Raw genomic sequence first — 16,037 nt, 5'->3', positions numbered from 1 at the left:
TTTTGTTTCAGATCTCAAGATGAAGAACCACGGTGTAAGTATTGCAACCATGTTGTACCTTATGGAAGTAAAATTTATATGTAATTGATCTAGAAAGTATCTATATATATAAAAATGAAACTGTTCGTGTGTAACAGCATCACTCACAAACGGCTGGACGGATTCGCCTAATTTTTTTTTTAATTTGTTCGTCTTGATCTGTAGAAGGTTATAGGATACTTTTTATCCCTTTCCCGATTCAGGATTCCGCCCCACTGGTTACAGAAATACCCGTAAGAAATGCATTGCAGCAAAACATATGTTATTAAGTGAAAGAGTCTTTTCAAATTTTTAATCAGCTGTTCTTTGTAAACATATATAATGCGACAAAAAATATATTTATATATAAATTTCTTTACACTTATAGTTTTAAAGCATAGAGTAAGCTTAAGAGAAACGACAAATTTTGTTTAAACTGTTTCTGCAATCATAATATATAAAAATGAATGTTTGTGTGTTTGTCCTTTATAGACTCAGAAACTATTGGACCGATCACTATGAAAATTTGTATTTTTCTATGTAGAAGGTTTATACGCAATGCCCATTGATGTAACTAACCACCAGGCTGTACTGCAAGATATAAAAGTTATCAAAGCGCCTGCACATTATAAACTGCAATTACAACACAGTAGTTACGTATATTAAAATATCCAAACACTATTTGAAGGCAAAGAAATATACGGGCAAAGCTTAAGAGACGCGTGCGAAGCCGCGGGAAACAGCTAGTATTCTATATACTGTAGTAAACAATGAACAAAATCACTAACTCTCTTACACACGGCACTAAATCTCGTTCCTTCTCAGGTAGCAAGCTAGCAAGTTATGATTATAAGATGTTAAGCCAATCAAACAATAATGGCATTTTTTAATATGAGAACCAGAAAAGGGCTCTTGTTTTTAGGTGGGAAACTGCAATAATGACATTACAGTCAGAGCAGCTAACAGAATTTTAACAAACTTTGTATGTACTACATGTTTAAAAACACTAAAATATAGTGCCTCAATGGTAAAAACATTTAATATAATGTTTATTTACCACGTTTACTTAAAATAAACAATAGAGTACATAATTCAGTATTCCACACAAAAATCCATGAATAATTCCAATCTCAAAATTAAAAGTTATTTTTTAAACTGTAAAGGTTTTCGTTCCCTCAGTCTTCTGTAATCTTAGCAAAGCCTTTGTTTGTTATTGGATACCACACCGAACTCTACTTAAAAAAACTTGAGGAATATATAATAAGAGTTGTTGAAGGAATAGAATCCAATTTGATCACTCCTGTCCATTCATAATTTTACTACAATAGGACTCCTCTTGGTTAGTACCATTTTGATCACTGTAAATAATCTCATATAATGTACTATTGAAGTGTCTTGACTAGAAACTTCTTTTATGTCCTCCTAATTATGTCCTAATGATACCACAATACTTATGCTCATAGACCACTGAAATCAATTTTGAGGTATTATTAAGAACCACTGTTAATCGTGCTGAACCATTGGTAATCGCTATTTCTATTGAACAAAATTGTGTACCATATGTCACTCTTAACATTTAAAAATCTTAAATCCGAAGTCATAATCTTTATGAAGCATTTCATAGAACTTGATGTTTCCTTCACTAAGCTATCTTGTAAGAGATTGTTTTCTTAAATCGGATGTTAAGAATTTAAAAAAACTGCCACCCAACTCCGATGTCAGAATTAGGAAATACTGTGCTTGAAGCTGTTAACCCATTGGCCTTGTATCACGGCACGGTTCCGTGACAGCTAGTCTGGGCTCAAAATTTATATCACGGAACCGTTCCGTGACAAGTACAGCGCCATCTAAATAATTTTTTTTACTCCTTTTTCAACCAAATCTTAGTATAAATTAGACTAATATTGTTGTTGTAACACATAAGAAAAACTGCAATACTACAGTTAATTGAAATTTAAATGAATAATAAGTTACTATAAGAATATTAGTGTACTACAAGAGAAAAAATCAATATTCTTGGAATTTTCAGTATTTAGAAAAAACATTTATTCTGACAAACTATATATATATATATATATATATATATATATATATATATATATATATATACACATATTCTAGTATCGCTAGGTAGAGAAATACATTTCAAATAAAATAAAAGCAACAATGGGGTATTTTATTTTATATTATTTGAGCAAACAAAAATCTAAAAAATTCCAAAACTTTTTTAGTTTGTACAGCATTATTTTTAAATTATGATCAAATATATCACTATCTATTTATTATTAAAGCCCATTTCATGTTAATCCAAAAAGATATTAAATATAAACAAATAACTTGAAAAATAATTTTTTTATAAACATATAACAAAACTCTTAGGTTTTTAGCATTTTTAATAGGATAACTTCCGTTGAGCTGATAGTAAAAACATGTATAAGCCAATGGGTTAAAATAATTTAAAGAAAAGCATAAATACTTACAGAAAAGCATATAATAACATGTCAGCCAGTGAAGAGAAAGCTTATTAATGATTATGCACATAAAATGCACTTTCCTGCTGGAAAAATATTCTTTTCAATGTACACATTATTCGTAAAGTAACAGACCTATTACTTTATTTTAACAAAATGCTATAAGATTGGATGTTATAACCGTACTATTACATGACCTGATTATCAAAATAATCTTAAACCATAAATAGAGTTAAATTTAAATTTGAGTAAGTGTATCACCAGCATCCTTCATTTTCTAGTCCATACAGCTAGAGTGGCAGTAGAAGCAATTCTGATACTAAGGGCAGTAGTAATCCATGCCTCTCCTGTCATCTAATGTTGCAGCTTACTTGCATCAATCTTTGAAGAAAATTATTGTACAATAATGTATAAATTAAAGTTATTTATTATAAAAAGTAGTATCCATGAATACTTTGATTTGAAAATACGTTTTGTAAATTTTTAAAAAAAAGCTGTCTCTTTTAAGCTTATCAAACACGTTTTATGTTTCTATGCAAAGGTATTAAAGGGTGGAATACATAGTCTGTAAACGAGTCCAATTGCATTGTAAAAGTACAAATCCTAGTAAGTTCTTCATGAAATCGATAGAGAAATTTAGCCAAAGAAAGAAATTAATCGTCTCCCATGTTAGATTTGGTCGGAGTCAAGGTAGTGAGAGAATTAAAAATATAAAATGATAAATTTGTCCACTGTTTGGTTAATACTTGGCCACTTAAAACAACAGACTGACATGCAATTAATAATTAAATTAGCATCAGCCAATAACATAAAGTCTATTTGGCTAAAAATTATCTTTTTCTTATTCCTTAACGCTGATTAATTATTATTTAGGAATTGGACAATATATAAAGCTAAAATAATATTGCATATGAAATCATTATCATTTGAAACAGTGATAACCTCCCATTTAGACTTTAATCAAAACTAACTGGCTGATGATTAATTTATTTCTGGAGAATTCATCAATCAATCTTATTTCAATCTAGGTCAGGTTGAAATAATGATGGAGATGGATGTTTAACCATCTGTTTAAATAGTTTTACTTATTTAAGTACTTACTATTTGATTGAAATAACAAATGATACATTTTAGGCTAATCCAAAAATGGTATACCATACTCACTTACATAACATCAATGATTTCATTACACCATTAACGAATTATAAGCAGAATATGGGATGGAATAGGAGGGTCGAGTATGTCATTTCCATCCACTATTCATGTAGAAGTGAAATGTTTTGTTCCACAACATTCAAAGATCTAAATACAGTATTAGCCAAAATAAACAGTACTGAATTGGTAATATTTTATTATAGTAAACATAGCAACATTACATATAGATTTTACCAAAAACTTTTTAAAAAAAAGGCAAAGGAAACTAAATCGGTTAAACTCGGGTATTAACATGTTCAATATCAGTTTTTGTTGCCTTCAAAAAAGTATGGTCCCACTATACCCCTCCCAGACACAGCGCACCAAATGGTTACACGCTTACTATGCTGTAGCCTCTCTACAACAATGTCAGGGCGTTCAAATCCAAAGAAACGTGTTGTCTGCTTGTTTATGAAACCATTAAGGTGCACATGACATTCATCTGTAAACCATACATTACTCAGAACATCAGGTTCTTCATAGCATATTGCTAACATTGAAGCACAGTAGGCCCAACTGAACTCTGGCTAGTTTGTTTCTACAGTTCAAAGGTTGACCTGTTTGTATCCTGTAGGGAAAACCACCAATGTTTTTCCAATCTTCGCATTGACGTATTGCTAATATTCATTTTAAGAGAAGCTTGCATTAAGCTTCTTTTCGGTGACTGTAACACTTGTTGCTGCAACACTCTTCCGTGGTTTTCCTTTGTACAGACAGTAGCTGAGCGACCTGAAAAGCCCTTTCGCTGTGTCAAAACACTACCTGTTCTTCGAAACACTAAGAATCACAGCATTACTAGGCGGGTTTTTGTGGAAATGTTCCTGAAAACGTAATGCAGTATATGACAAGCTTGGCCCACCCGCCAAGAGGAAGAAGACTTGGAGGAAACATTGAAAACATCCAAGAACTAGTTCACTCTATTAATATTGACAGTGAAATAGCTGAGTTTTGAGCAAGCATCAAGTGGGCTCAGGAAAACGAAAGCAGCACAAGACTATGTTTTATAAAGACATGAGTTTTTAAGTCTTTTTTATCTAAGATACAAAAAAAAAACTATAGACAGTTTTTTTTGTCAGAGATGAGGCAATACAAGTCTTATAAAAGAAAGAGTCATGACTTCTTGAGAATTTGAAATTGATGTGACCTACTTCTATTTTTTTAGTTTCCCTCTTTAATTTTACTAAACAATCTTTGTAATGTACATTACTATACATGTGCTTAATATAAAAGTACAATAATCTAAATACATACTGTATTTCAACTGCTGCACTGTACTTTGTTATTTTAAGACTGTATTCTACATCTTTATGGTAATAATTGAATTTTTGACTAACAATACATTCTATTATGTAATTTAAATGTGTTATTCAATTGAACTCCAGTAATCTGGGTTTTGACATATCTGGTCTGAATTGTGTCAGATTATGAAGGTCTACTGTATTTCCACTTTTGGTAGGTAATATATATACCATTGTTGTTTTATCTAAAACTGGCTGATACCTAACCATGTTTCAATCTCCTTCATCCAATATACTTTCATTCTTTAGAGTTAACAGGAGATACGATGCCAACTTGCACCAGGAATATCTTGGTCACTACTATTTAAAAGGATCTTGTAGGAAAATTTATCTAGAAGTTCTCCCCTAAAACCTATGGGTTGAGGTCTGCACATTTAAAGACGAGAACTTTTTGTTTTCTTGCAAGGACTTTTCTTCAGGTCATTCTGATGCTCCTGAAACTAACCTTGACCTCTGATAGGGAACTTTAATTGACTTCATGAAATATAACATCATGATTAAGGGTTTCAATGTTCTGTGCTGTGTGACTGAAATGAGATTCCTTTTCCTATGGATGAAATTTTACTCCAGAAGTAGAAAACATTCTCTCTCAGAACCTATATGATTCTATCACAGCTCCATCGAAGTCTGAATATTCTGGAGCTTATCCTTATAAACTAAGATCAAGCCTACTTCTGCTCTAGCGATATTATACTAGTCAAATAAGACAGATCATCCTCTTTTTAAAATCTACATCCACAGGAGCAGTATCATTCTGATAACAAAACATATTATTAATTTGATTGGGAGATTAATGATCGGAATTGTATATCCAATATAATTTCTGCACTACAAGATGTAAGAGTCCTGATATACACCTGTACTATTGGAGGCCCTTACATTTTTCAATATTTTGGAGAATGAGAATGGTACTTTGATGTATTGGCATCGCGAAATTCCCACAGACTAAATTTTTAATTTAATTCTAAAATCAATTTTTAATTTATAGTTATTTTATTACAACCTGTTTTAACAAACAGAACACAACATACAATCACGTGACTTTCTCACACTTTCCCTTTTTAATTAAGGACTCACGTGCTCTGATATGTCACACGCTCGTGCCTCAGAGTTATTTTGGGCACTAGATTTTCCTAGTCCTACTAGACTGGAGTGATTGCCCATTGAGAGGATCGGAGAGACGTATAGATTAGTGTAAGACTCCCCTCCCCTCCTTGCCCAAAATATTTTGGAGACAGTGCAACTTGGGTTACAAACTAGCTTGTGAATACTTACAATGCACCCCTGTTGACAATTAACACTCAAGGTTAAACACAAAATAAATGTCACTATCTTTTATCATATTTTGTTTAAAACATTTAAACAATCATTGGTACTAATAAAATGTTATCTAATAATTGTTTTTGTCCAGTGTTCAGATGCCTGAGGCGGAGACGGCGAGTGGGTGAAGAAAACCACCAGCCCAACCTGGAGGGTGACAAAGAACTGGTGACTCTACAGAGCGGTGTTGGCAACGGTGGAGGTGTATGGGGATGGCTAACACGGAGGACCCCAGTGGTGCCTCCAGCCCCCACAGTGCCAGCAGTCAACCATTACACCATGGACGAGGGCTATGCAGCTGTAGGGGAGGCCCTGTACGCCGAGCTGGACAGGCCGGCCTACCAGAACACCGGATACGTGAGTGACGCTGACCCCGTATCCTCGGCTCCCAGCAGCGCTTATTACAGTGACTTGAGCAACAGTGACCGTACGTACGAGGCTGTGGGAGCTCAGACAGCTGCCGGGATTGGTCTGTGGGATGTCACCGAGACTCCCCTCCGTAGACAGGGAACCAGATTATCCTCCATCACAGAGACTCTGTCAGTACCATCTGACTATGTATAGTGACTTAGAAATTAGGCAATTAAAAATACTAGTTTAAGATTATTTACTACTGAAGAGTTATCTACTGAAATTTAAAATACATTTATATACAATTAAATATAAAAACATTCCACCATGTAACTTAGATAATAAATAAATATCTGTGATTATTTTGGAATGAATGATTTGGTCAATAGTTAGGTTTAAAAATATATGACTAGAATAAACATTACGGTTTGTTTCAATTTAGCATAGCATATGCTTTTAATTTTGCATATTAATACTGCATAATTGTTAAAAAATATGATCCCTTTTAAAACATATTAAAAAACTGTTCATAAGCATAATTAATTTTAACTGAAATAAAAAAAGAAATTTTGTATTAAAATAGTTTAGGTTTGTCTCAAAATATCTCTACAATAATGCATGATTTGTATAAAATGATTCTAAAATCTGAAACAGTTTAGAAAAATATAAAAAATGATGCTTTAATACAAAACATTATAAAACAAATTAGGACATATCTTTATATTTTTAAAAGAGTAAATATTCAATTAAACAACAAACATTTTACCTCGACAATAAAATGAAAAGCATTATAATCTTATCAGAACTCTTAAAACCTTCCTTTGATCATCAAAAGAATTAAAATTGCTTAGAAGCAAAAGTAAGTTAAATACAAATGTTTTGTTTATTTAGTAAATTGTTGTTGTAATAAACTAAGACTAAGTGTACAAGAGTAATTTGAAAAGTTTCCGACCCAATACAGATAAAAGACATTTATTTTTACTGAATTTTTAAAATAGTCTTTTTGAAACTCTACACACTTCTTTCTCCTAGCAATGCTCCCATCTCTGTTACCCGCCCAAATAGTACTCTGCATTCTCTCTGCAAAATACGAAGGTGATTGTCTCTTCATTTGATGAAAATCTTTGTCCTCTTTTGGAACAATTTTTAGATGAGGGAACATAGTCACTTTGGGCTAGATCTGGTGAGTAAGGTGAATGAAATTTTACAGCAGTTCAAACGGTTCTTTGTGGATTTTTGCCATGGCAACCGCTGAGATATGTGTTTTCTTGGTGAAAAAAAAATGTTCTTTTATTCCAAATATGGCTGTTTTTCCAAAAATTCTGCCTTTAGATTGTCAAGTAATGATGGATGGTATGCTCATGTAATGGTTTTTCCCTTTTTTAAAAGATAATCGATTAAAATAACTCTATGACCATCCAAAAAAACAGTCACCATCACTTTCCCAGCTGAAAAATTTTATTTAGCCAAGACTGTGCCAAAATAGCATTAGAAATATTCATTCGAACACATTTTTGGTCTAACATGAGCAAACGCGGCACCCAACATGCTGACAGCTTTCTCATGTCTACATATTAATTTAATATGTGACAAACACGTTCTTTTGATATATTCATAACCTCTGCTATCTCTCTCCCTTAATTCAACAGTCGTCTAGCATCATGTGCTGAACTTTGGCAATATTTTCTTCGGTAGTTGCAGTTTTTGGACGTCCTGAACGTTCTTTGTTTCCCATGCTCTTAAATACAGCAGCCCAAAATTTCACTGTAGTAAATGATGATGCAGAGTCCCCATACACAGAATTCAACTCATCTTTGATTTATGAAGGCGTATTGCCTTCTCAAACGACTGTTACATAAAAACTGTGCATCCAAGATGGCTGAAACTTTGTTGAGTAACTGTCAACAGATGAACAACGAAATTCAGTACATTTTGTTTATGAGTTCTACCATCTTCACATAGAGGTTGGAAAATTTTCAGACCACCCTTGTATTAAGAACAAATAACTTTAAGCTATAATGAAAAGGACAGCATTATATACTATTGCTTGATTAAATGAATCTGTATTAAATTTAGAATTTACATCTATATAACAGTGTGTAGTGATTGTAAATAGTGTACAGTAATTATTTTCATGTACATATACTTTGTAAATAGATTGTAATTTTTGTAAATATCTTTTGTTAAGAGTGTTTTGTAAAAATGTATAGTGGAATACAATTCTAACACTAAAATTTCAATTGTGTTTTATTTTAGAGATGTTTTATCTTATAAATATGAGTATATTTTTCTATGGTGATCATCTGTTTATAAGTGACAAAAACAAACAAATCAAAGTTTTGATTTAGTAGTTAGTCCACAGATAAAAATATGAAATATTGCAAATAAAAAACAATAAAATATTTACATCATAATGTACAAAAAGTAGACTAATGTTCATACGTAATTGAGTATCTATGGACTCCTCTCCAACCAAATTCACCAGGATCAATATTTAGAGGAAGATTGGCAAATTCAATACTCCCCTATACACTACTACATTGCCGGAAGTGTGACACGCCGCTGTCGGCAGCAATCTAATAGTAGTTGCGGTTGCTTACAATCTTCACCAGAGCACCCGACCAGCTCGCGCTCGCTCGAGTAAACCGTTCTATTTAATCTGGTACACTTGCAAATTGCACCAAGACCGATTATCACGAGTCGTCGTGATAGGAAACTCGCTCACGTGTGAACCTGGCCTTACGACAGAGTCACGGCAATGAAACATATTGTCATTTAATCGCAAGTTGTAGAGGTTTTCATGGTTTGTTTGTACATTAAATTTACGGCTTATTCACAGTGAACAAAAACAGTTTTCACAGTCGGGTGGGGTCTCTGGGTAAACAAAACAAATATTCTTCAAAACCTGACACATCACGTTTATTTGACGTTATTGTTGTCACAATTTAATTTATTTCCTATTATATTTTTAACTTTAACTCGACAAATGTGTTAATTGTGTTTATGGAGTGCTCATAGAACTGGAATGATCTATTAGCTTAGGAGTATCACCAAATGAACCTTTTTTTAGAAGTTATTCTCCTAGTTAATTCTATTACTTTTGTAATATTATTTACAGAGCTCAGAAGGCTAACCCTACACTGTATAGCTAATTGTCTTTGAGTCAAAGAAATATTAAAGTTCAAGCAATTAGTAGTAGAACCAATCCATAGCAATCACCAAATTATCTATTAAGTTTCCAAAACTACGAAAAAAGAACAATAATATCACTAAACAATTGAAAACACAAACATTACCTACATTAATGTGCTATAAATGATATAGAAACAATTACAAAAAAAACACAACAGAACTTCAAGAGGTTGGTAAACACCAAAAACCAAATTTACCTCACATTTGATATTAATTTGCACTTGACTATAATATTCCAGCATCAACCAACAAGATAAAGAAATGACATCCAATAACAAGTTTAGTTTTTATTGGCTAAAGTATTATGTAAGGGTTGTAACTAGGATTGGGTAAATTCCAATGCTCAATACCTCAAATGTTATATTTGACTCTTTTTACTTGATTCTGATACCAATATTTTAAAAGTAGTTTATTACAACATAATTAGATACAAAATACTTTTGTGTTTGAAAAGATGGCTTGTTAAATAGAAAAGCAAAAAACTTTTAATTTGTTTTATTTATGGGATATATATGTTTAAAAGATGCAGTAATGAAAATTCCAAATTAAACAAACTGTTTCAAATTTTATTCTGAATATAATAAATATTGCAACACAACTTTTTGAACACAAACTAAAAAGAACAATTCTAAAAACAATAACTATGTTCTGTCAGCTAAAATTCACATATAATGTTAGCTGCATCATAAGTACTTGGACAGTGGACATTTCTTCAAAATACACAGCAAAATTGATTATACATATGAACACAAAAAACTAGCATTAAAAATGTTAAAAAACTTAGTTTTATATATATGACAAATGTTTTACATATGCTAACAGATGACTGAATCAGCTGACTGATATTTCTCAAACTTCTTACAATCTTCTTAGTTAGGACTACCAGTTAAATCAGTGCATACAGAAATGTTTTCCTTCCATGTTTTACTTTATGTAGAACACAAAATATTGACTAAATTGTTTATTTGTTACACAATGAATTGCATACATCACAAGCGCAATGATAACACTGTGTGGGTAAAATACTGTAACATTGTGTTTATGTATTCCTATGGTCCTCCAATACATAAATGATGTCAAATATTAGATTTTTGTAATTATTTTAACACTTGGTAAATTTTAAATTCAGTTCTGAAACCAAATAGCTTAGATTTAACAAAATTAAAGATGAAAATATTGTTTGTGGAGAGGTAGCATAAAGTTGAAGATCTTTTGTTTTCTAAACACTTGAGGGGGGTATTTCCAAAAGGAGAAGTTCTGGAAGAAATTATTTATGAATATAGAGTATAACATGACCAGCTGGTTTTCAACACAGGACGGCTTATAGTACCTTTAACACTCAATGCAAAATATTTCTGAACTAATTCTGAATAGTATCTCAGGATTAAAAACCATGTGAAATAAAAACCAAAATATACTGTATAGCATGTTTATTTGCAGAAAACCACAATAAACAAGGTTAATGAGGCGAGCGTTCGACATCGCTTCTGATTTTTATTTAGATCAAGCTGTACTGACATGACATGACAAGATATTTAAAACACAAATAATAACAAATTTACCGTGCTTGAATTAAGGATAAATGTTTGTAGAGGTAACTGACAACTTCCTCTTGACAACAATCTTAAAACAACAATATTTAATAAATTGCTTTGAAATGCAACCTACAGGTTAAATTATTCACGATCTCAATTTATGTTGGTAGCTCACAAGGCCTTATTAATCAAATCTAGTTTTCAAAAGAAATCTAAACCAATTATCTGAAAAATCTGTTGTATAGTATTTAAGCAGATTACCAGAAGCCTACACTATGATACAAATGTTCAGTTGAGAATAGAATAGAATAAAATTAATAAAAAGCAAACAGAATGATTGTGCTCAACAGCGCTCCATACAAATACCCCATTAAAAAAAATCCATACATCTATCTTATAATGCTATAAACAAATATTATTTTACAACATATTTCCATATTGTTTGATCATCATTTCTTGCAAGATTGTTTTCTCTATACAAAGGTATTGCATAATTTAAAAGACTCTTTACTGTGACTCCCCATGATTTGTTAAACTTAGTCAAATAACATAGATCATAAGGCTATAGAGATAAAGTGAACTAATCAAAAGTTAGGCCTACTGAAAAATAAGACTGTAACTTGGTATATCAAAACCAACATTATTACTCTAGTTTGCATGTTACAAGAAATACAATATATTGATAATTTATAATGGAAGCACAAATACTGACTCAAAACCCCTATTATATAACTGTACAACATTTTTATCTTCCAACAACTGTTTAGGTCCTGGGAATATGTAATGTTTACAGCTTAAGATGGAGTTTCGTTGCATAAAGATTACATTATCACAAAGCGAAATCAGTATTATTCAACATTTTCTCCTCTAAAGACTAAAAAAATATTAACAAGCTTGATTGAAATGTAACTGAACAGATTATTTATAGGGGTAAACAGGTTTGGATTAATAACCATTTATTTTACCATCAGTTAGATCTACACAATTATAATTATTGATTTGTTATTTCTACTGAGGATAGACTTTTGAATAATCCCAAAAGAAATATTACAACATAGTCAAAACAAGAAAATATAAATAATTGTTTTTTATTGCGGAACTAATTTAATTTACATAAAATAAAATAGCAGAAAAATACTAAAATACATTGTACAAAGATACAAAATTATAGCATCACTTAATGCAAAAATAAAATGTTTAGTTTAAATATATTATACTCATTTTACAGGCTGGGAACAATAAAATGTCTTGTCATGCCAACTCGTTTAAACCAACCGTATTTACAGTTATATTAAATTGTATATAAAATATAAATATTTTATCCCTTTGCCTCTGACAAAGTGCTAACTGCTCGCAAAATGTATAGCACAGTTCACATTCTACTTCAGATATGTTACAAAATGTCCACATTAGAAAATACCTTAAAACGTATTCCCCGTAAAGCACCTTATCTGCAACGAAAAATTTGGTGACACAAAATATAATCAATAAGGCATTACAACACTGCTTCAAATATGACTATTTACATATGTAAAGTGTATGATACAAAGCTCGGGATCCCTGATGACAGGTATACACCTCGACCTCACTCCGTGACAGCTGAGAGATCAAAGCGGCACATATGCGTTTGCAAGTGGTAAGATATGTAATGTTCATTGCAGTTTTCGTGAAGAGGGGATAAAAATTCAGGCTATCAGTATGCAAAATTGAGTTTTCAAATAGTATTTCAGAAGAGAAAAACCAAGCGATATTTACAAATACAGAGCTTATTTTAAAATGGCTGTGGAGGTCATGAAAAATGTTAAGATGAAATTTACAAAAGCCAGTTATAAATAAACTTATTGCACTAAATAACACAGGCATAAATTATGTTTATTACACATTTCAGACAAAACTTATATGATTTTGAAGGTAAATGTAAAATGTTATTTACATTATTATAAAAGGCTTAAAAATCAGTAATTAAAAAAATAACACTGTTTTAAGTTCAACAGAATTATACCAACATTTAATCTAACCAGCATGAATTATAAGAGATCTTTGAATGCACAGAATATTACAGTTTTACCTCCATGACTAAATGTATTGCTTAATATTTAGAAATATATTTCGTGTTCCAGGAAAAAATATTTTAATTGATAGCATGTTAAAAATACTATATTCACTTAAAAATAAAGATTAGGATGGAATTGATTAGTTTTGTAAACCACTATTATAATAAAACATTTTTTTAAGAGCATCCATTATTTTCTTTGCTGGGTGTTTGAAATATTAATTTCCCTTTGATTTTGTCTCCAGTAACAATACTAAGAATACAGAAAGTAGTTAAAAAGCTAAAACATATTACATTAAAAACCGGTTTGATTTATAACAAAATATGGTTCAACCTTTATTTTATGCATTCCATTTTCTTATTTTTCATCACTCTCAGAAAAATAAATAGTAATTTTGTTTACAGTTTCCGTCAAAGAAAAATTAATCATTTGATTAAGATGTTGCCTTAATTCGTTAAAAATGACAATATTATGGTACTCAAAGGATTAAAATAATCAAAAATAAAATAAAGCTAGACAGAAATTAAGTATATAATTAATGCTGAACAAGATGTGACATCTTATGCCAGATTAATTTACAAGTGTACTAAAATAGAAAATGTAACAACTACAGAATACTGTTCAGATAAATTATGCAAATATGCAATAGTGATATACATATTAGACATCTGTGTTTAATTCATGCTGTTCAAGCATACAAACATTCAAGCACTCTCTTCCATAACTCACCCGGTTCCATCATGTTTCACAGTCTGCTTATCATAAAATTGAATTTAATTACTTATTCAATAATAAACACACATCATGCACAACTTTTATAGTCTTATTTGTAACATGTAAAATATGATAATAACTGAAAATGTAAAATAAAAAAACAGCCAATATTAAAAATGTCCTTAAAACTCTATTTTTAAATACTTAATTTTAAAAAGTAAATGATTATAAAAAACTCATATTTAGATAAATTATAAAAAAGAATTTTTTATATAAAAATAACAATTTATTCTCAATATTGTAAATAACATCTGTAATAACCTTAACTTTAAAAAAGTAGTTGTGTGATCTTCTAAACATTATTACTCTTTTTATTATAAAAATATAAAATATATAATTATTAACCCATTTAAGACGAAAGACGGGAGCTGCCTGTCCACCAATTCATGTGTCACAAATACTACTATCCGTTTTGCTAGTGGTTACAACTTTGCAAAACAGCTGTTTATAATGTAAACCAGAATTATTTTACAAACTTGATTGACAATATTTTATTAGAAGATGGCTAGGTGGCTGTGAGAGTGAATGTGAAAAACATTGAAAACAATGTGGAACCTGATAATGAGAACACTTGATGAGAAATTGGGTGATATTGAAGACTATCAGATTAGGTCTAGGGTTTATATAGTCTGTAATTAGTGTTGTTATCTAATTACTGTAAAAATAGAGTGTACTTTCATCCAACAGAAAGTAATAATTTGTGTACGTGTTATTATTGTCTATTGGTTTGATATTTTGATTACTTAAAGGTGAAAAATATGCGTGTTGGTGCTAGATATTTAAAAATTCTAATACTAGGTTCTAGCTTCTAAATTTTATGTCCAGTCTTAAATGGGCTAGGTATTTAACTAAATATTGATCAATAAACTGTACCACTTCTCATTGAAAACACAACATTTACTCTCTCCAAATTCAAACTCAATGGAAAAGGAACAATCTTTATTTCAAATTTGAATCGGTAACTACAGGTTGAACTGAAACATGTATAATATTTATTGGTGTTAACTACATATACCAAAACCAGTGTCAGTTCATACAAAAGTAGAAAATTTTCACTTTACAAAAATGAACAAAAAAGGGCAAAATTGTTTCAAACAACCATGCTAACAAGTTCGACCTTGAAATACTTCTCAATCCAAAGCCATAATGGTGTATGTCCACTGAAAGCCGTAAAGCCAACTGTTATCAACAGAATATCGGTAGGCCTTGTAATTGTTGCGCACAAATGACAGGTGTGAGTTTAGGCGGCTGTTAATGAAACTTAAAACAGTGAATGACTCGACAAAATATATTAATACGCCTATTTCAAAAATGCATGTTAAAAGAAGAATGGTATGGTAACTCAGTCCACATCTGCCTCGCCTACACAGCAACGCCGATCTAAGTATATCTTCAGTGGCCGCTCCTTTCGTGGTGAATACGTGCTAATAGTGCTAGCTGCACCTGCCCGTGCTGACTCCTTCGTCAACAGTTCATTGCGCTCATCTTGAGTCAGTGTCTTCAGTTCTTCCCGACTATCCCTGAAACCATCAATATATTTTAATTAATACCAAGAAAACATTTGACCTACTGCTCATGATTAGGGGAAGAAATAAAGGTGCTTTGGAGCATCTCCCTCAGAAGCCTTTAAATTTATAACCAACTGGTGTCATGGGAAGTGATGATTAATCCATCAAAAACTTATCCTTCACCAGAAAAAGGAACTTGGAGTTAGTTCAACCTGTTCTGGAAAGCACTAGAATAATGTATTCCAATTTGGTTAAGTATTTTGGAGTAGTTCTAGCCTGCATGGAATCCTTATATTGAAAATAATATACATATCCAAAGGAA

At 31.3% G+C, this 16,037-nt stretch overlaps 2 protein-coding genes across 5 annotated transcripts in view; one reads left to right on the top strand and one right to left on the bottom strand.

Annotated features, from left to right (window-relative positions):
• Positions 1-8,892, top strand: part of LOC124359953 — a 139,936-nt gene extending 131,044 nt beyond the window's left edge. Inside the window, exons 4-5 of the mRNA XM_046813150.1 lie at positions 12-34; positions 6,393-8,892. Of these exons, the coding sequence (XP_046669106.1) occupies positions 12-34; positions 6,393-6,865 (496 nt within the window). The 3' untranslated portion in view covers positions 6,866-8,892. The remainder of the gene's footprint in view (positions 1-11; positions 35-6,392) is intronic.
• A 2,367-nt stretch (positions 8,893-11,259) lies between these two features.
• Positions 11,260-16,037, bottom strand: part of LOC124359937 (ubiquitin carboxyl-terminal hydrolase 47-like) — a 133,660-nt gene continuing 128,882 nt past the window's right edge. For all 4 annotated transcript variants that reach the window (XM_046813129.1, XM_046813110.1, XM_046813120.1 and 1 more), the window contains one exon: positions 11,260-15,727. In XM_046813129.1, the coding sequence (XP_046669085.1) occupies positions 15,550-15,727 (178 nt within the window). In that variant the 3' untranslated portion in view covers positions 11,260-15,549. The remainder of the gene's footprint in view (positions 15,728-16,037) is intronic.

Source organism: Homalodisca vitripennis, chromosome 1 (assembly GCF_021130785.1).
Source record: "Homalodisca vitripennis isolate AUS2020 chromosome 1, UT_GWSS_2.1, whole genome shotgun sequence".
NCBI lineage: Eukaryota > Metazoa > Arthropoda > Insecta > Hemiptera > Cicadellidae > Homalodisca > Homalodisca vitripennis.
This window is presented reverse-complemented; position numbering and strand designations above follow the sequence as displayed.